Consider the following 25,860-nt stretch of genomic DNA (forward strand, 5'->3'; position numbering starts at 1 on the left):
TGTTTGTCTCAATGCCCAGGCGTATCATAGCCGTTATTACGGGCAGAGGTGGTTATTCTGGGTACAGATTTCTCAGGATCTATGCACCCAAATTGCTTGAAAATGTAATCACATGTTAGTTCTGTTATATGATATCTGTCCGATGAATACCCGTTTATCATCTGCATTTCTTCTTGTTGTAGCAATTTTAATGGCCAGTAGTGTAAGTAACATCTCCCTTCTTTTTGAAAGCAGGTTGGTTTTATTCAGAATTCCAATACACCATATTGTTCTCCACTCTTTTGTCTAAAAAACCCTATTTTTCAACAAAATCACCTTTCAATGCAACACCATTACGCCATCTTACTGGGAGAGCCTGCACGTCCGAATGGTACCAATCTACGGGTTAGCATCGGAACCAGCTTCTTGCTGCTGCAACAGTTATCTCCACATCTTCCACGAGCTGCTTCCCACGGAGTCCATCCCTCATTGGACTGAACAGATGGAAGCGGAGTGAGTGTGTCCGCAAGTTGCAACGTTGCAGGAGCCAGAGCTGTGTGCGGCCGGCAGGCAAGCTGGAGACCGGACGGGTCTGTCGTGATGACGACACACACCTCGGGCGACGACTCACCGTCCTTTTGTTCACTGTCAAGTCTCTGTAGATATCCTGCAAGCGTCTATGAATATCACCGGTGCTCTGGTTTTTCGCCAAAAGAAACTCAATAACAGATCTCGGCTTGGAACATACCTCCGTTTATAACGGTACTTTGCGGGCAGACGTGTCAATTAGCATCATATTAATTAAAATCGGGGAAGAATTAAAAAGAGGACAGTAATACGAAACTTTAATAACTGCACAGTATTACTACGAAGCAATATAATGAAAAGTAATAAAAAGCGAAGTAGCAAAGACCAAGCGGGACAGAAAGATATAGAGGCGCGTTTGTTTTTTAATACATAAAAAAGAACATGTAACACATCATTGAGGTCTCTACCTTCAGATATCGCGATCGGGTTAGTCGATGAAAAAGTGGTACGCGACTGAGAAATTCATTAAGGAGATTATTTAAAGACTCTTCAAGCACGTTTAAAATACATTACGTGTGGCGAAGTGATCAGAGACGTTTATTGTCGGGTGGAGTGAAAATGAATCCGACAACATAATTCGAACTTTGTGTTAGCCGGGAAAGATACTCTTGGGAAACTATTACGGTGGTGGAACCCACGAATGTTGTGCGCAACGGATAGCTATAGTTTACGTAATTCTGCATTTTATAAAACGGTGAAACGCGTGTGCGCGGAACATTTATAGAATCTTCCCTTGCACGGTTGGGGGGTAACTGATACAAACAACGCGCGAGCATAAAAAATAGTTCGGTTATTACCTACCAGATATTAATTAACGGGGACCTAAAATACTAAAAAGAAGGATAGGATTATCACCTCCAATCCCGATTCATATTTCATACTTAATTAGCGAAAAGAAAAGTGTTAATAAACAAACTACATTTCAATTTTATCCACAATTTTGGCTTCATTACGTAGTCTTGACTACATGATAAACAATATCTGTGGAAGTTGCATGCAACGCATCATCATAATATGTAGCCAACCAATATTGTGGGACACCAAAAATGCAAATGCATTACATTGTTCTTACAGCGGATGTATAATGTGTGAGTGCGACGAACTATATTGAGAAACTGAACATCCATTACGTACTTGCATATTTATCTGCGAAAATAGTCCTTGTCGGTACATCAGCATAGAGTTCGAATAGAATCGCTGGAAAATTGCAAACCATTCATATTAATCGATCATCTAAATATGCATACTGCTGGTACCACCAGGATGTGTTCTTTCCTCTCACCCCCGTGGCAGCAATTGAATTAAGAGTAATGAAACTATGGGGGCCGAAGCGGAAATATTCCACGATGTCCCACAGCAAATTACGCATTTTTTCAACAGAAACTGGCCGACGAAAATAAATGCTGAAATACTTATTGAATGCCCCTCGGACGCCCCAGTTAAGCTAACGTAACAAAAGCATGATGTAATAATCCCATTCTTAGCAGAACACTGGGTGGCATAATAGTCCATAACATAAAACAGAAGATGAACAACATGGATTACACAAAAAAATTGCGTCCCACATCTAATTCCTACTATATAGGAAAATGCAGCAGAAGAATTGCATGCTGCGAAATGCCAGCTATTTCACAGCATGTGGCTGAAGCTAAATACGTTATTAACTGTAAACGGAACACTCTGTCAGTACTATACGATCAGGCCAATGGCAAGAACCGAAATGTGGAGGAACGATTAGACAGGCACCGTCATGAAACCTATAGATAAATGAAGAGGTAGATTTCGTTATCCGGACTAATTTCAGGAATTTTGAAGACATATCCTAAATGCAGCACCATGTAATAATTAATATGGCTGCCTCTCAACCGGTAACAAGACGATTTTGTGTACTCTCAAGACGGAGAGTATTCTAGCATCAGTGGTTTGATCAAACATAAATTTGTAGTGGCATAATAATGTTTTAAGAACCTTCGTGACCTGCTACCCATACGGGAAAAGTTCCCACTGATTAAGTAAAGAAGGCAGCATTCGTGCGTTCCTCTGGAGGATGGGAATTCGACGCTGTGTATCTTCAGGGGTTAAAAGGCTGTAACGGAATTACGAAACAATAGTGAAATGCTGTAACATCACAAAGACGTAGAAACGTATATTCGCATGTTTTTCTATGTTATTTATTACAGAGGCTAATATTTTCTCACTACAGAGGTGGATCACACTGGAACATAGTGCTTCCCCTCACGTTAACCATGGATTTTGCAGAGTGAGACAGCTTGCACTCCTCACTTATACAAATAGCCATAAGTGTAGGTACAACCACAACGAAGTGGTATCGCGGAGAGGCCAGACCATCTTCTCGTTCTTGAAGAGGGGCCTTGTCAGTAGTTCGAGGAGAAACAGTCTGGACTATTGACTGTTCGTATCCTGTAACATTTAACCGACATGATTTTTCTGTATTGGTACTGACAACAGGTGAAAGCGAGGGAAAAGTGCAGGCGTTATTTTTTCCTGTGATACGCAGCTCTACCGTATGGCATGAAGACGAGACCTCTTCTTGGGTATCTGAATCTTCGGCTGGTGACGAGGAAGATGATGTCATCAGGAGAATGAAAGCAAGAGATGTACGGATCAGAGTGTGGAATGTTGATCTCGCCTGTATCTTTAAAGCCAAAGTAGTCCCTCAGGGAATGAAATTAGGGAACTGGATGCATGAACCCTGCACTGATGCTCTACGCAAGGTCCTAGGCTAAGTGGTTTCTCATTGACTTCCTCCGACCAGTTACGAAATGTCGAGTTTTAACTGTGTCTAGTGGATGGCTGTGACGTGGGCTTGTACAGTGTATTATTGGATTTGTATAGTTAAGGATGAAAGTAGAGGAGAGAGTGAACTGGTGATAGTATAGCCTCTCGAATAGCACCAAGGTGGTCGCCGATCTTAAACCGCCCATCAAGTGAACGTATCACTGTTAACAGTGTCACGTGCCGTCACTTCATGCGACAATGAGAAGAAATTTGGAATATAATCCAGGATACTGGCGCAAAGACTGAACTTCACGCCACCGAATCTCCTCCCCTTGGTAGCCAAATATTGGCAGTGAAAATTGCATCCACCACCAGGATTCGAAAACGCGTACCAGTGCTGGAGCGTTCGTTGGTGACCTCTAATAGGCAGGCGAGTGGTAGGCATGTCAGAGATCATAGTGGAAATTAGTGACGTGCGGCTGGCATAAGGGACAGGATTTCTGGTTTGGTGAGTACGGGTTATAAACAAAACATGAAATAAGGGTAAGAGAGGAATAGCAGTAAATAACAAACTTGGAATATGAATGAGCTGCTATGAACAACGTAGTGAACATATTGTCGTAGGCAAGGTAGACGCCAAGCAAACAGCCTGAATAATACAAGTTCACATGCCAATTACATCCGCAGGTGGTGAAGAGAATAATCGAATGTGTGATGATATAAAATAAATTATTCAGGTATTGGAAAAGAAAATTTAATTGTGATGATAGATTGGAATGCAAAGGTAGGAAAAAGAAGAGGAACAAAAGTAGTGAGAGAACATAAAGTGGGTGAAAGGAATGATAGAGAAAGCTGTAGACGTTTTTACACAGAGCACAATTAAATTATTGGTAAGATTTGGTTTAAGAATCAAGAATGAAGTCTGATGAAATCTTCTCTGGGCCCATCGGCATATAACTAATTTTCTTATTCCAAGTGCGAGAGCTTCTAGCTACACAATGACTGCCTTGTTACAAAATGTTACGATTTGATGATTTTGCACCTACACGAAAAACATAAATTGTAATGCTTTAGTTTGACAAGCGTACAAAATAAAATACAATATGTAATGATGTAAAGAACGGTTTACATCTACAGATACAGGAAAGAGAGCAAAGACAATTTCCAGGTAACTAGGAAATATACACTAGCCCTCCATACTACGAATAGTGTTGCCCATATTCTGTTCAACACTGAAGACAAGGATTCACCTGAGAACACGACTGAATTTATAGGGTTCCTGCAGTTTCTGTTGCAGATTATATGTATGCCAGTCAGGTAGGTCCATAATAAGTATAAATTAAAGAGCAGGGGATTGATAAGACATTATTTCACAGTTGCTTAGCATTCCCTGCATGACTGCAACCTTATAACATTAGGTGTGATGCTCTCAACATATCAAAAAAAGGCGAAAAATTAACATTACTGGAATTTACGGTTATAAATGAACCCCAAATATGTTATACTGTCTAAGCCTTAATGAGACCACCCCCCTCCCCCAACGCCCACCTCCGTCATCCTAAGGTTTACTTTCACCAACATTTGTACTTTTGTCCATACCAGCACGTTATACTAGTCTGTGCCGGTATTCTCACGGTGCACGGTTTTCGTCCCTACATTCAAAAACTTTTAGTCTTTGAGTACAATGTAATGTGAGATTTACTTGTACATACCTTCTTTGCGTATGTTTCATTATGCTTCTGACAGTTTATCAGTTTTTGTACACTTTAGAGACTATATTTAATATATGTATAGGTTTTGTCATACAATATGTTGATACCAGTTAGTCAATGGGCTATGGATTTATACTTGCATCTTTATAAACTAAAAATTCAGTGCGTAATAACATTATTTTTGTTTTGTTTTGTAGTCTTCCCAGAGTGAATCACTGCACTGTGTCTTTCTCGTAAATATGTACAATCTGCAAACTGTCAGTTACCTTTGAAAATATAACTTTTTGTTTAGCTAAAAACTTTTGCTGATGTTGTGTATCATTTTATTGTAGAACATTAATACTGTGTGTTACAGTTTATAATATTTCCATGTTGCTCCAAGTACTGAACGAACATTTCATTTAAATATATACGGGTGTGCGTGTTCTTTCATTTTATATGTGTATGCCTGTGTCTGTTTCTCCTTTCACTTTAAGGAACTTTTTCATCACAGACGCCACGCGGGATTAGCCGAGCGGTCTGACGCGCTGCAGTCATGGACTGTGTCGCTGGTCCAGGTGGAGGTTCGAGTCCTCACTCGGGCATGGGTGTGTGTGTTCGTCCTTAGGATAATTTAGGTTAAGTAGTGTGTAAGCTTAGGGACGGATGACCTTAGCAGTTAAGTCCCATAAGATTTCACACACATTTGAACATTTTTGAACACGTTAGAGATACTACTAACGCACTGGCATTTTGATGAATAGTAACTGTGGGCTGATGAAATAAAGTCAAACAAGTTTCCACAACATGATTCATCACCTAGTTGATGGAGCAACCTTATCCTCTTTATATTGATTAATCACATTTCCTTGTTGAGAATAACAGATATGTATGACATAAACTCAGTGATATATAACTTTTGTAGCTGTTAAAGGTCAATGTGCAAGTTGGAACTGTAGGTTACTCTAATAGGCACATACTCTTCCTGATTACATGTTAGAGGATCTATGTACAAACAGTTGACCCAGAACACTATTTCTTATTAGGTACACGATGTCCCAGTGCAGTCAAAAGTTTTATGTAACACTTGGCTTAAGCACATTGAAGTCAGATTTTTCAAGATGGATTAGACGATAGTTTTCATGGCAGAGGGACATAAATGGGAGGACTGTTCCATGGACCTCAACTCTTAGGATTATTTACTGTGTGGAAAACCAAAATAATTGGTTGATGCAGAAGATATGTCTGTAATGCGAAGCCTACGAAACTACCCCCTGTATTGCTTTGTCCATAAGGCACACAATGAACAGATGTCTGTACACGTAAGTACTGGCATCTGGTGGTACAGTATACAGTCTCTTACTTACTTAATTTTAAGAAAATTGAAGATTTTCCTGGAAACACTGCTGAATAAATGTAGAGAGTGTATTCGAAGGAAACTGCGGCACAGTTGTATGGCCCTCACTGTACGAAGTACGTAGACCTCATGAGGATCACATGAAAGAGGTACAGGCACATCCAGAAGTATTCTTACAATTAGAAGAATTTTTGATTCGTGCATAAATTAATGAAGTAACGTACATTATCGTATCCTGCTGCCTCATTTCTTAATACAATATACTAATCGTATTCTCTCGAAAGTAAAACCTCATCTGGTTTCGATGGAGTCTGCAATAGAGCACTAAAGGTTTGTTTTCACATGACAAACCCCTGTTTTATCTGAAATACGTAACGCATCACTAACTCTAAGCTGTTTTCCAGAGAGACTGAAACATGCCGTTGTCAAATTCCTATTGAAGAACGGAGATAGGAGGCGTGCCAATATAGGAGACGTCCCAATAACTATCGTCTACTTTGATTGCTGACATCATTTTCCAAAATTTTTGAGAACAGTGTCTCACTTGAACAAGAAGAATATCCTCAGCAAATCGCAGTTTAGATTCCAGAAGCGTTACTATACTGAGAATGCCATTTACATGTTCACTAAGCAAATTTTACATGCATTCAGTAATAAAATAGTACCGGTTGGCATTCTGCGACATGTCTATACATTTGACTGCACGAATCACAGTATTCTCCTAGATAAATTTATCTTTTATGGGATTGATATTATATCTTACCAACAGGTAATGTAGTATCTAACCAATAGAATGCAGAAAATTATGCTTAGCAATTGATCCAATGGGGCTGTTATTCCGACAGAGATGATTTTATATATATGTATATGGGGTTCCACAGCACTGAAAGGCCTAAGTCGAAACAAGGCCCTGGGAGTAGACAACATTCCATTAGAACTACTGACAGCCTTAGGAGAGCCAGTCCTGTCAAAACCCTACCATCTGGTGAGCAAAATGTATGAGACAGGCGAAATACCCTCAGATTTCAAGAAGAATATAATAATTCCAATCCCAAAGAAAGCAGGCGTTGACAGATGAGAAAATTACCGAACTATCAGTTTAATAAGTCACAGCTGCAAAATACTAACGCGAGTTATTTACAGAGGAATGGAAAAACTGGTAGAAGCCGACCTCGTGGAAGATCAGTTTGGATTCCGTAGAAATATGGGAACACGTGAGGCAATACTGACCCTACGACTTATTTTAGAAGCTAGATTAAGAAAAGGCAAATTTGTAGTCTTAGAGAAAGCTTTTAACAATGTTGACCGGAATACTCTCTTTCAAATTCTGAAGGTGGCAGGTGTAAAATACAGGGAGCGAAATGCTATTTACAATTTGTACAGAAACCAGATGGCAGCTATAAGAGTCGAGGGGCATGAAAAAGAAGCAGTGGTTGGGAAGGGAGTGAACGGGGTTGTAGACTCTACCCGATGTTGTTCAATCTGTATATTGAGCAAGCAGTAAAAGAAACAAAAGAAAAACTCGGAGTAGGTATTAAAATCCATGGAGAAGAAATAAAAACTTTAAGGTTCGCCGATGACATTGTAATTCTGTCAGAGACAGCAAACGACTTGGAAGAGCAGTTGAACGGAATGGACAGTGTCTTGAAAGGAGCATATAAGATGAACATCAACAGAAGCACAACGACGATGATGGAATGTAGTCGAATTAAGTCGGGTGATGCTGAGGGAATTACATTGGGAAATGGGACACTTAAAGTATTAAAGGAGTTTTGCTATCTGGGGAGCAAAATAACTGATGATGGTCTAAGTGGAGAGGATATAAAATGTAGACTGGCAATGGCAAGGAAAGCGTCTCTGAAGAAGAGAAATTTGTTAACATCAAGTATTGATTTAAGTGTCAGGAAGTCGTTTCTGACAGTATTTGTATGGAATGTAGCCATATATGGAAGTGAAACATGGACGATAAATAGCCGGCCGCGGTAGTCTAGTGGTTCTAGGCGCGCAGTCCGGAACCGCGCGACCGCTACGGTCGCAGGTTCGAATCCTGCCTCGGGCATGGATGTGTGTGATGTCCTTAGGTTAGTTAGGTTTAAGTAGTTCTAAGTTCTAGGGGACTGATGACCACAGATGTTAAGTCCCATAGTGCTCAGAGCCATTTGAACCATTTTTTTTGGACGATAAATAGTTTGGATAAGAAGAGAATAGAAGCTTTAGAAATGTGGTGCTACAGAAGAATGCTGAAGATTAGATGGATAGATCACATAACTAATGAGGAGGTACTGAATAGAATTGGGGAGAAGAGGAATTTGTTGCACAACTTGACTAGAAGAAGGGATCGGTTGGTAGGACATGTTCTGAGGCATCAAGGGATCACCAATTTAGTATTGGAGGGCAGGGTGGAGGGTAAAAATCGTAGAGGGAGACCAAGAGATAAAGACACTAAGCAGATTCAGAAGGATGTAGGTCGCAGTAGGTAGTGGGAGATGAAGAAGCTTGCACAGGATAGAGTAGAATGGAGAGCTGCATCAAACCAGTCTCAGGACTCAAGACCACAACAACAACAACAACAACATGGGGTTCACGAAGGCTCAATCTTAGGCTCACTATTGTTCCTCATAAATGTAAACTATCTTCCATCTAATACACAACAAGCATAGCTATTAGTTTTTACAGAGGACACTAGTATTTAAATCAATCCAAGCATACTTAGAGAAAAAGAAGAAATGGTAAACAACGTTCTTGCAGTATGATTGACTGATTTTCTGTGAAAGATAGCATTCTCAATTTTATGAAAGACACAACATATTCAGTTATGCACAACGTAGTGTTACCACATCAATGATAAGGGTAATACATATAAAGGTTCAAATGGTTCAAATGGCTCTGAGCACTATGAGACCTAACTCCTGAGGTCATCAGTCCCCTAGAACTAAGAACTACTTAAACATAACCAACCTAAGGACATCACACACATCCACGCCCGAGGCAGGATTCGAACTGCGACCATAGCGGCCGCGCGGTTCCCGACTGTAGCGCCCAAAACCGCTCGACCACCCCGGTCGGCATACATGATAAAGAAATAATAAATAGGGTGGAAACTTCAAAAATTTTAGATGTCCATATTGATGAGAATTTAAAGCGGAAGAAATATATTTTCGAACTTCCGAAACAGCTTCGTTCAATCACATTTGCACTTAGAATCATTGCAAATCTGGGGAGAGACAAATCAGTAAATAGACGTATTTTCCATATTTTCATTCAATACTTTCGTATGGAATAATATTCTGGGGTAACTCATATTTAAGAAAGTCTTCATTGTACAGAAACGTGCTGTTACAATAGTACGCCGTGTTCACCCATGATCATTTTGTAAACACCTGTTTAAAGAGTTGCGCATTTTGACTACTACTTCGCAGTATATTTGTTCACTGATGAAGTTTGTTGTAAATAATCCAGTGTAGTGCAAAAGGAACAATTATGTACATAATTACGATACCTGGAGACGAAATAAGATCCATTACTCCACATTAAGGAGATCTTTAGCACAAAAAGGTTGCACAATGTTGCAACTAAAATTTTTGCTCACTTACTCAGTGATACAAAATGGCCAAAGACAGAAAAGTAAAATCTGAAAAGAAACTGAGAAAGTTTCTCCTTGACAACTGTTTCCATTAAGTAGAGGAATTTATATTACTGTAATGTGAAAAAGGTGATACGTAGAAATTAGTAACTCACATATGTATGTTTGTTGAATAAAAAACACGAAAATACCACGTAAATGTTCAACAGTATTAAGAGAAGGATAGAGTGCTACTCGCAGCAAAAATGATTCGTTGAGTTGCAGCAGGCGCAACGACAAGACTGTTACACATTCCAGCTTTCGGCCAAAACCTCCTTTACCAAAGAAAACACACAGTCACGCCGAGCACATGTGACCGTTACCACCGACAGCTCCGATCGAAATGCGACACACTCAAATTGACTAGCGATGTGCATGTTACATGACTCATTCCACATCACCACGATTTATTGTGCAAAATGATCAAAGGAATATGAAACTAACTGAACTATACGACAGATGTCAGAAGCGTGTTGTAACTGATTACAAAGTTATTGAGACTTTCGTGGCGACTTGTTGACCAACTCTCTGTTGATTTCTGTCTGGGGTGCTTCGGAGGACGATTGTTTGCTGATTTTCCTGGCGTTTTACCAGCAGGGATGGCTGGTAATGTCATAGCTTCACCACACACCAGCAGTGAAGGGTGAAGCTTTGAGAATGATAGCCACTCGTACTGGTAAAACGTCAGACAAATTGTAAACAAAGGCCTGGCAAAGAACCAGAGACAGAAACTAACAGGTAATGGTAATTACTCTTAAAGTGCCTTAAGCTATTTTGTTTGTAATTCGAGTTTCCTTTATTTTCTGAGGGAATTCTCCGAAATTTTCAGACGCAACTAATGTATAACGCGAACCGAAATGTAATGTGAGGAGGGCCATGCGAGAGGCGTTCAATGAATTCGAAAGTAAAGTTCTATGTACTGACTTGGAGGAAAATCCTAAGAAATTTTGGTCTTATGTCAAAGCGGTAGGTGGATCAAAACAAAATGTCCAGACACTCTGTGGCCAAAATGGTACTGAAATGGAGAATGACAGACTAAAGGCCGAAATACTAAATGCCTTTTTCCAAAGCTGTTTCACAGAGGAAGACTGCACTGTAGTTCCTTCTCTACATTGTCGCACAGATGACAAAATGGCAGCTATCGAAATAGACGAGAGAGGGATAGAGAAACAATTAAAATCGCTCAAAAGAGGAAAAGCCGCTGGACCTGGTGGGATACCAGTTAGAATTTACACAGAGTACGCAAAGGAACTTGCACCCATCCTTGCAGCGTTATACCGTTGTTCTCTAGAAGAGCGTAGCGTTCCAAAGGACTGGAAAAGGGCACAGGTCATCCCCGTTTTCAAGAAGGGACGTCGAACAGATGTGCAGAACTATAGACCTATATCTCTAACGTCGATCAGTTGTAGAATTTTGAAACACGTATTATGTTCGAGCATAATGACTTTTCTGGAAACTAGAAATCTACTCTGTAGGAATCAGCATGGGTTTAGAAAAAGACGGTCGTGTGAAACCCAGCTCGCGCTATTCGTCCACGAGACTCAGAAGGCCATAGACACGGGTTCACAGGTAGATGCCGTGTTTCTTGACTTCCGCAAGGCGTTTGATATAGTTCCCCACAGTCATTTAATGAACAAAGTAAGAGCATATGGACTATCAGACCCATTGTGTGATTCGATTGAAGAGTTCCTAGATAACAGAACGCAGCATGTCACTCTCAATGGAGAGAAGTCTTCCGAAGTAAGAGTGATTTCACGTGTGCCGCAGGGGAGTGTCGTAGGACTGTTGCTATTCACAATATATATGTAAATAACCTTGTGGATAACATCGGAAGTTTACTGAGGCTTTTTGTGGATGATGCTGTAGATATCGAGAGGTTGTAACAATGGAAAATTGTACTGAAATGCAGGAGGATCTGCTACGAATTAACACATGGTGCAGGGAATGGCAATTGAATATGAATGTAGAGAAGTGTAATGTGCTACGAATACATAGAAAGAAAGATCCTTTATCATTTAGCTACAATATAGCAGGTCAGCAACTGGAAGCAATTAATTCCATATATTATCTGGGAGTAGGCATTAGGAGTTATTTAAAATGGAATGATCATATAAAGTTGATCGTCGGTAAAGCAGATGCCAGACAGAGATTCATTGGAAGAATCTTAAGGAAGTGCAATTCGAAAACAAAGAAGTAGGTTACAATACACTTGTCTGCCCTCTGCTTGAATATTGCTCACCAGTGTGGGATCCGTACCGGTTAGGGTTGATAGAAAGGATAGAGAAGATCCAACGGAGAGCGCGCTTCGTTACAGGATCATTAAGTAATCGCGAAAGCGTTACGGAGATGATAGATAAACTCCAGTGGAAGGCTCTGCAGGAGAGACGCTCAGTAGCTCGGTACGGGCTTTTGTTGAAGTTTCGAGAACATACCTTCACCGAGGAGTCAAGCAGTATATCACTCCCTCCTACGTATATCTCGCGAAGAGACCATGAGGATAAAATCAGAGAGGCATACCGACAAGCCTTTTTTCCACGAACAATACGAGACTGGAATAGAAGGGAGAACCGATACAGGTTCTCAAGGGACCCTCCGCCACACACCGTCATGTGGCTTGGGGTGTATGGATGTAGATGTAGATGTAGATGTATTAAATGTAGGTGCGGGAGAAAAGGTCACCGTCTTTACATAGTGGGTGCAGCTTTTCTGGAGGAGTAAGGGTCACAGTCTCTTACACACTACGTGAAACTTGCCTGAGGGAGTAGTGGCTGGAGTCGTGCTTCACTTTCCAGACGAGGTCGGGGTCTCGCAGCATGAGGCACGGCCTGCCCACCATGTAGAAGCCCCCGTAGGGCTGCCCTTCCAGCTGGCGGTACACCTCGTCCATGACGCCGCAGAGGTGCGTGGTGCCCAGCAGCAGGTCCTTGGCGTGCCCCAGGAAGAGCCGGGAGGCGGCCTGCGCCACGCCCATCCGGCGCCAGTAGCCGCGGGCCACGTGCGCGTCGGCCACCAGCAGCGCGAGGGCCAGGCCGAGCAGCGCGGCCGTCACCCAGCTGACGTCACACAGTGGCCAGTACGCGGCCGGCATGCCTGTCTCCGGCGGGACCGCCGAAACACTTGCCGATCGCTTCCTAGCTACTGTTCAGCAGTCTCGCCACGAAGTACGCGTGACGCATCACATCAGAAAGAATGCATTTACAAGAACTTAGAGGCAATAAACCAGTGGGTATTTCTCACAGCACTTGACAGCATTTCTTCTCAAATACTGAGCCACTTCACATCAGTTGTCACATATCCCTCCAAAACTGAGCAAGAAAACCGATGATTTGTATTCACTGTTCCAGTCGCTACAAGACGAGTGACGACAACTAATTAATCGACGAGAGCCTCGCTTTGAATGGCGCGATCTGCAAATCATCCCACGGTATCCTCTTCACACAGTACCTGTCCGAGTGTAGGCACTGTCGAATGCAGGGGAGGAAGGTGCTAGCCGCTCGCGTGGTCCTCGTGCGACGGCTCACTGCCCGTGACTTAGCGCAGCGCCTGCCGAGAGATGGAGAGACGCCACGATGCTGTCACGTGACCTCTGTTATGTCAGAGCTTATCTGCTCGTATCGGGCGGCAGAGGACTCCCCACCGCCCGCTATCTCCACTGCGGCCTACCTCACTCGAGCGATATCTCTCGGCTTCGTATGACACTATTCGGAGTATCTACTCGTGCTGTATGAGGAATAATACACTGAAGCGCTAAAGGAACTGGTACAGGCATGAGTATTCAAATACAGAGCTATGTAAACAGGCAGAATACGGAAAAGTGTCTGTACCTCTCGTTCGACTTCGACCCAATCTATCTGCAGATGAGCGCTTATTAATAGTTAACCTTAACCACACGTACGCAAACATAGCAGTACCCACATCCTGCGACACCTCACTTTAGTGAATAGTAACCCTTATGCAGAGATGGCAGTAGAACTATTGTGTTGGCCATCATGCCGGTGTGGGCGTGGAGGGGCTCCACCTCTACTAAAAAAAAAAAAAAAAAAAGGCGCAGTTGTTAAACCGCTTCGTGCTGCTGCAATGGCAGGTTATCAAGATTTAAGTTTCAATGTGGTGTTATGGTCAGCGTACGAACGGTAGGGCTTAGTACCTCCGAGGCAGCGATGGTGATTTTCCCGTACGACCATTTCACGAGTGTACCGTGGATATCAGGAATCCGGTAAAACACAAAATCTCCGACATCGCTGCTGCTGGAAAAACATCCTGCAAGAACGAGGCCAACGACATCTGAAAATAATCGTTCAACGTGACAGATGAGTAACCGTTCCTGAAATTGCTGCAGATTGCAGTACTGGGCTATCAACAAGTGTCAGCGTGCGAACCATTCAACGAAACGTCATCGATATGAGCTTTAGGAGCCAAAGGCGCACTTGTGTACCCTTAATGACTAAACAACACAAAGCATTACGCCCAGTGTGGACCAGCCAACACCGAGAATGGACTGTTGACTATGGAGACAGCTTAATGAATCTATGGACCTGCATGTTAGCAGGGGACTGTTCTAGCTGATGGAGGCTCTGTAAAGCTGTGGCACATGTGCACTTGGGGTGATATATATATCCCCTGATACGTTTAGATAAGAATGTGACTGGTGACACTTCCATAAGCATCCTGCCTGATCACCTGCATCCATTCATACCCATTGTGCATTCCGACGGACTTTGGCAATTCCAGCAGGACAATGCTACACCAGACATGTCTAGAGTTTTTACGGAGTGGCTCCAGGAACACTCTTCTGAGTTTAAACACTTCCGCTGGCCACCATACTCCTCAGACATGCACATTATTTAGCATATTTGGGAAGTCTTGCAACGTGTTGTTGAGAAGAGATCTCCACCTCCTTACGGATTTATGGACAGCGCTGCAGGATTTATAGTGTCAATTCCTCCATCACTACTTGGGACATTAGTCGAGTCCATGCCAAGTCGTGCTGCGGCACTTATGCGTGCTCGCGGTAGCCCTACACGATATTAGGCATTTGCACCATTTTCTTTGGCTGTTCAGTGTAGGAAAGTTGGCAGCCCTGAATTTCTTTCATACCTCTGGTATGATATAAAATAAGACTTGTCGGATATGGCTGTATTTCATGAAATGGTTCTAGACTCTGCGAAACAATACCAATTGGTCTAAGAGCACTACAGGATTAAGATTGGATCATTGCAATTGATAAAATTACGAAACATATGAAAGAGGCACTGTTTTTGGACTGTTGAATGTCTATTAACCCCCTAGTGATAGAGTTACTTTTTGTTATTTTTGTTTGCATTTATTACTTTTCGTTGCAACAAAAGAAAATTAGATGTTCAAACTGAAAAAAGTAAGATTTACCTTGCTAGTTTTAATATCCACACATCAAAAAAAGTTTTGCATCCCCCCAGTTCCCATAACTCCTGAAGTTCGACGTTGACTGTGGATATTGTATCACAGACACAGTTCCTTCGACTGGTCAGAGATGTCATTAAACCCGCCCAAAGATATAAAAAACCATGCATGAGCAGCGCCTGTTAGACGGACGGGGTATGACAGCCGATCACTTCCAGCCATTCCACCACGAAGAAGGTATACGGCCCGTGTTATCTGTAGTTCAACCATGCCCAGACGGTGAATACCGTGGTTCGATAGTGCTCGCATTGATACCCGCCAGCAAGGGCTCTCAACAAGCGAAGTATCCAGGCGTCTCGGAATAAACCAAAGCGATGTTGTTGGTACATGGAGGAGATACAAAGAGACAGGAACTGTCGATGATATGCCTCGCTCGGGCCGCCCAAGAGTGGATGATCGCTACCTACAGATTATGGCTCGGAGGAACCCTGACAGCAACGCCACCATGTTGACTAATGCTTTTCGTGCAGATACGAGCCGTCGTATTACGACTCAAACTGTGCGCAGTCGGCTGCATGATGTGCAACTTCACTCCAGATGTCCATGGCGATGTCCATCTTTGCAACCACGACACCATGCAGCGCGGGACAGATTAGTCCAACAACATGCCGAATGGCATCATGTTCTCTTCACCGATGAGTGTCGCATATGGCTTCAACCAAACAATTGGAGACCACTCGGTCAGGCTGAACGCCTTAGAGGCACTGTCCAGCGAGTGCAGCAAGGTGGAGGTTCCCTGTTGCTTTGGGGTGGCATTATGTGGGGCCGACGTACGCTGGTGGTCATGGAAGGCGCCGTAACGGCTGTACGATACGTGAATGCCATCCTCCGACCGACATTGCAACCATATTGGCAGCATACTGGCGAGGCATTCGTCTTCATGGACGACAATTCGTGCCTCCATCGTGCATATCTTGTGAATGACTTCCTCCAGGATAACGACATCGCCAGAATAGAGTGGCCAGCATGTTCTCCAGACAATGAACCCTATCGAACATACCTGGGATAGATTGAAAAGATCTGTTTATGAACGACGCGTCCCACCAACCACTCTTAGGGATCTACGCCGAATCGCCGTTGAGGAGTGGGACATTCTAGAGCAACAGCGCCTTGATGAACTTGTGGATAGTAAGCCACGACGAACACAGGCATGCATCAAAGCAAGAGGACGTGCTGCTGGGAATTAGAGGTACAAGTGTGGACAGCAATCAGGACCACCACCTCTGAAGATCTCGCTATATGGTGGTAGAACATTCAATGTGTGGTTCTCTTGAGCAATAAATGATGTTTATGTTGATCTCTATTTAAATTTTCTGTACAGGTTGCGGAACTCTCGGGACCGAGGTGATGCAAAACTTTTTTTGATGTGTGTATTTCTTTCCCTTTATAGCTCTTATGACCGTTCTGTATTACAGATCATAAAGCGCTGATTGTACTTCCGTCTTGGTACAAATATCAGAATCTTAAATTTTATTTGTAACGAAGGAGGTTTATTCATAGAGGTTTTAAGGTACATAGCCGCTGTCAATGAGTGCCCGTGAACCCGACCTACGAACCAAATTTGTCCTACTACAAAGACAGCTGTTGCCACCGCTACTTTTAGTCTACGAGTTAAATATGTGAACAAAAATCTTCCACTTCAGGCATTGGCGATTAACTAACTCTTTGTGCCCAGAACGTGTTACAGTATACGTTGGACACTAGCAATTGTTTTCCTTTAAGAGTGTAGCAGCACTGAACGATGTACAAATTAATATTTGGTTTTGACAAATAAATAACCTGCAATTCGAATAAACGGTCTTGTCACGTTAAGGCAAACAACGCTGTATCACAAATCTCAAATTCCAGGATTCTGGTACCACAATATCCCGCAGTTAAGTTGTATCCACCAGCTCAATTACTTCAACACTAGTTCCACAGAAAGTCGGCTACAACTCTTCCACACTTATTGGCTCTGAACTGGCGCACCAGTACAATAAGTCAGAACAAAATAGAAGTCTAAGTCTGTTTAGATTCCGTAGAAATATTGGAACACGTGAGGCAATACTGACCCTACGACCTATCTTACAAGCTAGATTAAGGAAAGGCAAACCCACGCTTCTAGCATTTGTAGACGTAGAGAAAGCTTTTGACAATGTTGACTGAAATACTCTATTTCAAACTCTAAAGGTGGCAGGGGTAAAATACAGGAAGCGAAAGGCTATTTACAATTTGTACAGAAACCAGATGGCAGTTATACGAGTCGAGGGGCATGAAAGGGAAGCAGTGGTTGGGAAGGGAGTGAGACAGGGTTGTAGCCTCTCCCCGATGTTGCTCAATCTGTATATTGAGCAAGCAGTGAAGGAAACAAAAGAATACTTCGGAGTAAATATTAAAATCCAGTGAGGAGAAATAAAAACTTGGGGGTTCCCCGATGACATTGTAATTCTGTCAGAGACAGCAAAAGACTTGGAAGAGCAGTTGAATGGAATGGATAGGGTCTTGAAAGGAGGATATAAGATGAACATCAACAAAAGCAAAACGAGGATAATGGAATGCAGTCGAATTAAGTCGGGTGACGATGAGGGTATTAGATTAGGAAATGAGACACTTAAAGTAGTAAAGGAGTTTTGCTATTTGGGGAGCAAAATAACTGATGATGGTCGAAGTAGAGAGGATATAAAATGTAGACTGGCAATGGGAAGGAAAGCGTTTCTGAAGAAGAGAAATTTGTTAACATCGAGTATAGATGTAAGTGTCAGGTAGTCGTTTCTGAAAGTATTTGTATGGAGTGTAGCCATGTATGGAAGTGAAACATGGACGATAAATAGTTTAGACAAGAAGAGAATAGAAGCTTTCGAAATGTGGTGCTACAGAAGAATGCTGAAGATTAGATGGGTAGATCACATAACTAATGAAGAGGTGTTGAACAGGATTGGGAAGAAGAGAAGTTTGTGGCACAACTTGACTAGAAGAAGGGATCGGTTGGTAGGGCATGTACTGAGGCATCAAGAATTCACCAATTTAGTATTGGAGGGCAGCGTGGAGGGTAAAAATCGTAGAGGGAGACCAAGAGATGAATACATCAAGGAGATTCAGAAGGATGTAGGTTGCAGTAGGTACTGGGAGATGAAGAAGCTTGCACAGGATAGAGTAGCATGGAGAACTGCATCAAACCAGTCTCAGGACTGAAGACCACAACAACAACAACAACAACAAGTCTGTTCTAAATAATTCTGAAACTAAAGTGTTGCACTATCAAAAGTGGTTTGTTTACACACAGCCATCAGCTAATATCTCTCAACTATTTAAGCCCAAGAATTAGTGATGCAGACCTCGAATCGTAGGGGAAAAGTATCTCAAATAAGCGTAGGAAGCCGTATGAATCTCTTGATTAGCCCAAACCATCCTTTGAAGCGCAATATTCAAGGTACCACAACTCCCGTGACTTAAACGACCCCGTAACGTCAAACCGACTGTGCCAATTCGACACACCTCTGCAGACTGAAATCTTTCTTACGCTCTGACAGAGGCCATACTACCTATCAGCAACATGTTAAAATTTTTGTGAGCCATCAAAATGAACAAACGATCAACGCTACTACTAGTTATAATTTTAATTTTGATTTTGCTCGTTGGCCGTCGTTATTTACTCAGCAGCCAGCTGTGACATGGTGGATTCTCTTTCTCACTCATTTGGCTTGGGTTATTTTCTTTGGATTCTGATTCTATCTACAACATGAAACAATTTATAAAACATAACCACAAGTACAAAACCTATCAGGGACATATCAGAATGAACAGAACTCACTCATGACGATTGCAGGTGAAGTCAGAATTTCTCTTTTGGTACGTATAAGGGATAGGGGATCCATGTGTTAGAATCAGAACTTAGAAGAGCCTTGGATGAATGAAGATCAAATAAGGCTGAAGGGATAGATAACACTCCATCACAATCTCTAAATTAATTGAGGAAGATGGAAACAAAACGACTGTTCACTTTGATGTGGAGAATATATGACACCGGCGATACACCATCTGACTTCCGGAAAAATATCATCCACACAATTCCAAAGACTGCAAGAGCTGACAAGGGCGAGAAATATAGCACAACCAGCTTAACGTATCATGCAACTGAGTTGCTAACAAGAATAATACACATAAGAACGTAAAAGAACGTTATGGATGTGTTAGATGACGATCAATTTGGCATTAGGAAATAATAAAGTCATCAGAGGACAATTCTGACGTTTCAATTTATAACGGAAGCGAGACTAAAGAAAAATCAAGACGCGTTCGTAAGATTTGTCGATCTCGAAAAATCTTTCTACGGTGTAAACAGGAGCTAGATGTCCAACATTCTGAGGAAAATATGGGTAAGCTCTAGGGAGAGACGGGTAATACACAATTTGTACAAATTCCAAGAGGGAACAATAAGAGTGTAAGCCCAAGAACGAAGTGCTCGTATTAAAAATGATGTAAGACAAGGATGTAGTATTTCACCCTTCTGTTGAATCAGTACATCGAAGCAATGATGGAAATAACTGGAAGGCTCAAGATTGCAATTACCATTCAAGATGAAATCATATCAATGATGAGATTCGCTGATGACATTGCTATCCTCCGTGAAAGTGAAGAAGAATGTACAGTCTAATGAGTACCGAATATGGAGTGTAAATCGAAGAAAGGCGAAAGTAATGAAATATAGCAGAAATGAGAATGGAAAGATACTTAAGATCACGAAGTAGATGAAGTTAAGGAATTCTTCTACTTAGGCAGTAAAATAACCCATGACGAATGGAGTAAGGAGGACATAAAAAGCATATTAGAAGTGGCAAATAGAACCTCCTGGCCAAGTGAAGTCTACTAGTATCAAACATAGGACATAATTTGAGAAAGAAATTTCTTACAATGTAAGTTTGGAGCACAGCCTTGTAAGGTAGCGAAACATGGATTATTTGAAACCCGGAACAGAAAAGTATCGAAGCATTTGAGATTTGGTGCTACAGAAGAATGCTGCAAATTAGGTGGAATGATAGCGTAAGGAATTAGGAGATTCCCCGAAGAATAGGCGAGGAAAGGAATATATGGAAAACGTTGCTAAGAAGAAAGTACGCGGTGGTGTGACGTCTGTTAAGACGTCACGGACTAAGTTCCATGGTATCAGAGGCAGCTGTAGACTGTAGTGGAAAAGAATGTAGAGGAAGACAGAGAAATAGTTGAGAATGTAGGTTGTAAATGCTACTCTGGATGTGGAATGAAGTTGGCACGGGAGATGATTTCATGACGAGCCGCATCAGACCAGACAAAGGATTAAATAAATAAAATAAAAACTGAAATCTGTGGAAACCAGGTGGGACATTCTACAAGGCTTCCATCTTTCCATTTCCCATCTCTCTAATTCCTCTTCTTTCCCCAAACTGGCGTGAAATGCTACAGCTGCTATCCTCTTTATACTAATATACTGATTCATACGATATTGACACTTCGAGAAATGTATTGTGGCATAAAACATATCCTTCCAGATGAAATAATTAAGTGATACTTGCTTATTATTTCGAATACCAAACATTAATCGGCCAGCTGTAGATCATAACAGTAAACTTCCTCAACAGCTAGTCACCTCAGTAAATTTCCTCAAATGTCTTCTCTCTCTCCATTGAATGTTTCGTTTCATTTAGTCCGATATCGAAAGGGATACTGATGTGAATCAATACTGATATTGCAAATATGTGCGGGAAACCTGCTCCGAGAGTATCTTTATGTTCGTCTTTTCAGAGGTGCTTGTGGAACCTCAGCTGTTCAGTACAGATTGTCAAATCAAACACCTTTCAGTCGTCTAAATTTGCAGACTGTTATCTTATTGGGGTACGACTTCCATTGTTATATTTCACCATCTTCGGGCCCCAACTTCAGCTCAGCATTTAAAGACTGGTGTCTGTAGGATCAGTTATAAATATACAGATAAAAGCCTTCGAATGCTGGCCCCTATTTTGACCAGAATCGAGGTTGGAGTCTTCCTACACATTGGTCAGGGGGCAGAAGATAGCGTATTATAATGCCGAAAGTACTAGCCCAATAACATAACGGTTTCGAAAATTAGATGGCTGAAAGGTATAGCTGCCTCCTAAAGAAGTGACGCTCTCAGAAGGTGAGGGGGAAACAAAATGAAACTTCACTGGTTGAGAGTGAGATGTTATTTCAGTGAATCAATCCACATTTACAAAGAACTTGTCACTTTCTTTTGGGTCATCAGTTTTCTGACTGGTCTGATGCGGCCTGACACGATTTCCGCTCCTGTGCTAACTTTCTCCTCTCTGAGTAGCACTTTCAACCTACGTCCTCTATTATTTGCTTGATGTATTCCAATCTCTGTATTCATCTACAGTTCTTGCCTTCTACAGCTCCCTCTAGTACCATGGAAGCCATTCCCTCATCTCTTAACAGATGTGCTATCACGCTGACCCTTCTCTTTATCAGTGTTTTCCACAAATTCCTTTCCTCCGATTCTGCGCAGAAACTCATCATTCCTTACCTTTTCAGACCACCTAGTTTTCAACATTCGTCCGTAGCATCATATCTCAAATGCTTCGATTCTCTTCTGTTACGGTTTTCCCACAGTCCATGTTTCACTAGCATACAATTCTCTATACTCAAGATGGCCATTCTCAGAAGTTTCTTCCTCAAATTAAGGCCGATGTTTGATATTAGTAGACTTCTCTTGGCCAGGAATGCCCTTTTTCCCATTGTTAGTCTGCTTTTGATGCCCTCCTAGCTCCGTCCGTCACTCGTTATTTTACTGCCTAATAGCAGAATTATTTAACTTCTTCGTGACCATCGATCTTGATATTAAGTTTTTCGCTGTTCCCATTTCTACTACTTTTCATTACCTTCGTCTTTCGTCGATTTACTCTCACTCCATACTCTGCACTCATTACACTGTTCATTCCGTTCAGCAGATCATGTAATTCTTCTTCACTTTCACTCAAGATAGCGATGCCATCATTCGAGTCTGCCAGGGACACGGTTTTAATCTACCAGGAAGTTTCTGTCAGGTGTTGGTAATGTAGTCCCGCACGAAGGCATGGTATCTCCGTGTGCTTCACAGTGATCACTCGACGTCTGACGCTGTTCACGCCGCTTGTACATCCTACCAGGCCTGGTAACAATACCTGACACGCACAGTACTAATCCACTCTGGTGGACGTTCTACTTGTTGTAGAGAAAGACAGCTCTTATAATTCACACACCCGCCTATGATGTGTATATGTAGGAAGTTACACTGACATGCAACCATGTCTGCTGGGTACTCCATTTTTTTGGCAGGCAGTGCGTAAAGCCACAAGTGTCTCATTGTCGGCGTCTCAGTTGCCCAGTCGCTCTCCGTCTGTCTCGATCGTCGTCGCTGACGAAATTCGGGAACAGCATCCCCAACATGTTGGCAGCTCCTGCACGCGGGGTGAGCACTGCACCTCATTGTTTTCCTACCTCTGTACTCCATCCTCTCAACTCTTGCTAGGCTCTTGATAGATTACTCTTTGGGGTGAGTACCCATCAAAAATCGATGTTACGTCTCTGTCTATTATGTATGCATGTGAGCTCGAATTATATTACTTAAATTAGTAGGTACCTCTCCCACAGATAAGTCCTATATCTAACATAGGAAATACGGTTCTCGAAGTCCACTTTACTCGTCTCCTGGCTTCCAGAAACGCTAATAAATTCCTTTACTTTTTTTCTCCAACAAATATGAATCTTTATTAAGTTGAGCACGTGCACAAGGTAGAAGATACAGTATGTCTTTTACATCAAGGTAAATAACAAGTAATTATAAGAAAGTAATTATAAAAATAGTACGGGACCCGAGCCTCTGTTGCAAGTGGGGAAATAAGCTGCCTGTGCAGGCGACAAATAACATTCACCCTTACTTAGATTGCTTAATTTAGTGTGGTCATAAAGACTCGATCTAAGAAATAATGACTGCATTTAGATAATATGTAATTATAACTCATTTCTGTGATAACGAGGGCCTATTGCTTTTATCCAGGATAATCAAGACGGATGCTTACGATAGAGGAACGTGTCACTGTTGTAAACGCGTGGTTTATCTTATCTGGATGGCCAACAGGAGTTCTCTTGGAGATTTCAAAAGCCAGCTGCAATAAAAGCAAACATGTGGTTGTTTGTCAGAAAGTTCGAAAGAACTGGAAAATCCGACGATGAATCACGCTCATGGAGACACTCTGTACCACAACGAAATGTTCAACGGATCAGAGAAGCAGTCGATTCAAGTCCGAATGAGTCAACTCGTCGTTTAAGCAACGAAGCAGACGCGCCACAATCAATAATTTAGAAAGTTTGACACTGTACGTTAAAGAGAAGAGCGTATCTGATTATGGCACTTCACAAATTGGGTCACGGACAGCTCGTGGAGCTCCTCCTTACGATCTGACAGACAAGCAGCAACCTTATGCATTACATTTTATTTCCTGGTGAGACGGCTTTCCACAACTGCCGCACTGGGTAACTGGTTACCCCAGACTACGACGGAATGGCAGAGACACATAAAGAAAGTATGTGCGACTCGGATTCACAGACAGTTTATGGATCCTTCGTGTTTCCAGAAGAGACGATTGGGGAAACTTTTAACTTGATATGCTGCGGCGTGTAAAGACATTGCTTTCCCCAAAGGTCGATAATATTTTTTTTTCTTTTGTGCATTACCTTGTGATAGTACGTATGTCTCATTTATTTCAACTATTCTTTATTTGTTAATACGTCACATTGTTTCTTCATTCATTTTGCTACTGTTTTATATTTTATATTGTACTAATATGAATGTTCTGGTTTTATATGGTTTGTAAATCTTTGGTTAGGCTAGGAGAAGTACTGTGTCAGAGAGAGAGCGAACGACTATCGATAGAGAGCGTGTGAGTTGCGTGGTATCGTGGCTGGTTCGCGGGTGGAGAAAAGTTGCAAAGTTCGGCTTAAAAGTCGGTGTTACGCGGAGGAACTATTAATTACAGCGCGTCCGCTGTGTTAATAGGAGATCGTGCATTGTTAAGTGAACAGTAAAACCTGAAAAGTATATCGTGTGTTTGCGGTGACGATTTTACATACTGTGTGAACTTGTGACAATTAGCCGTGAACCAGACACCATTGTCGTGTGGAGACACTAACTGTTAGAATTGCGTGAAGGTGGAACAAACCAAAATGTTAAGTAAAAGAACAGTGCTGTGATTTGATCAAGAAACATTTATTATATCATCCAAACTGTCTTAAAGACGACGACGTAAATTGAACTGACGTTTGACTGACTGTTATAGTGATAAAACACATGTGACTGTTTTCCTGTGACAACACAGACAAAAGAACTATGCGAAGTATTGGCATTAACCGACTATATATCGTAAAATACTAAAGACATTGCATAATTCCGAACTACCCGCATAGCGTGATTGATAAAGTTTTATTAATAAAACGCCGCGCTTGTGACGACAACGCACACACTGGAACTATTATTATCGCGCCAGTGCTGCCAGCTGATTCGATTACAACGAAGACGTGGACCACCGCCGTAACTGGAATATTAATGAAACAGGAGGACCCATCATTGTCTTCACGCCACGAACCAGGATTAACTTCACACATCGTCCGCGGGGACCACCGCTGACGACACCGCAATGCCAGCAGTAACAGTTAAGACATTAAAAGAAAATTATTACGCTATCTCTCATTTCAAAATTAAAGACAATTGCAGTTATCTATTTTAAAAGTACTGTCACGATATCAAGGTTCAATTTTGCTTAGTTCCAATAAATATTCTTTCCATTATTTCGTCTTGTTGACAGTGTTGAAAACCCGCCAAATTAAAGTTCAATTAATAATTTTCTTTCAAAATTCTTCTAAGACATTTTGCTGCTCATCATAATTTTATTTTAATGTTTATGTGTAACATCTTTTGGATGGAGTACATATTTAATTTTTTTGTGAAGTAAAATTAGCTACCATAAAATTCCGTATACTACCAGCTGATGCTGTCCGCCATTACTGCTTGAAAACTAACCAATAGTATTTTTGCACCTATTTTCTCGTTTGCTGTCAGCTTAAAAACAAAATTACGTATTTCCTGGGCATCTAGCAGATCCGCGATCTCTATGTAGGCCTCTACAATATTTTTTTTTTTTTTTTACTTTTGCAGGTTTACTGGAATTATATTGACTTTAATTGTTCATTTGGCCCCCGTTAAAGTGATTTATCGCATCTATATAATAATTGTACTGAATTACCTAATTTATTTTTTTATTACGTAAACATTGACATACCATATTTAGATTAAAACTGACGTCTTATTGGCCCCACATAAGATTCTGCACGTTCTGACAAAGACTATGCCAATTTTTTTTTCCGTCCATGACTAACAGGGGTAGTCAGATTCCTTGTATAGGTCATGCTTTATTATTTAA

General features: G+C 41.7%; 1 protein-coding gene across 1 annotated transcript in view; it reads right to left on the reverse strand.

Annotated features, from left to right (window-relative positions):
- The window catches only part of LOC124709093, a 213,592-nt gene that overhangs the window by 54,417 nt on the left and 133,315 nt on the right, over window positions 1-25,860 (reverse strand). The window contains exons 8-9 of the mRNA XM_047240741.1: window positions 19,048-19,126; window positions 12,730-13,066 (exon numbers count right to left, since the gene is read on the reverse strand). Of these exons, the coding sequence (XP_047096697.1) occupies window positions 12,730-13,066; window positions 19,048-19,126 (416 nt within the window). The remainder of the gene's footprint in view (window positions 1-12,729; window positions 13,067-19,047; window positions 19,127-25,860) is intronic.

The sequence above is a fragment of the Schistocerca piceifrons genome, chromosome 7 (assembly GCF_021461385.2).
Source record: "Schistocerca piceifrons isolate TAMUIC-IGC-003096 chromosome 7, iqSchPice1.1, whole genome shotgun sequence".
NCBI lineage: Eukaryota > Metazoa > Arthropoda > Insecta > Orthoptera > Acrididae > Schistocerca > Schistocerca piceifrons.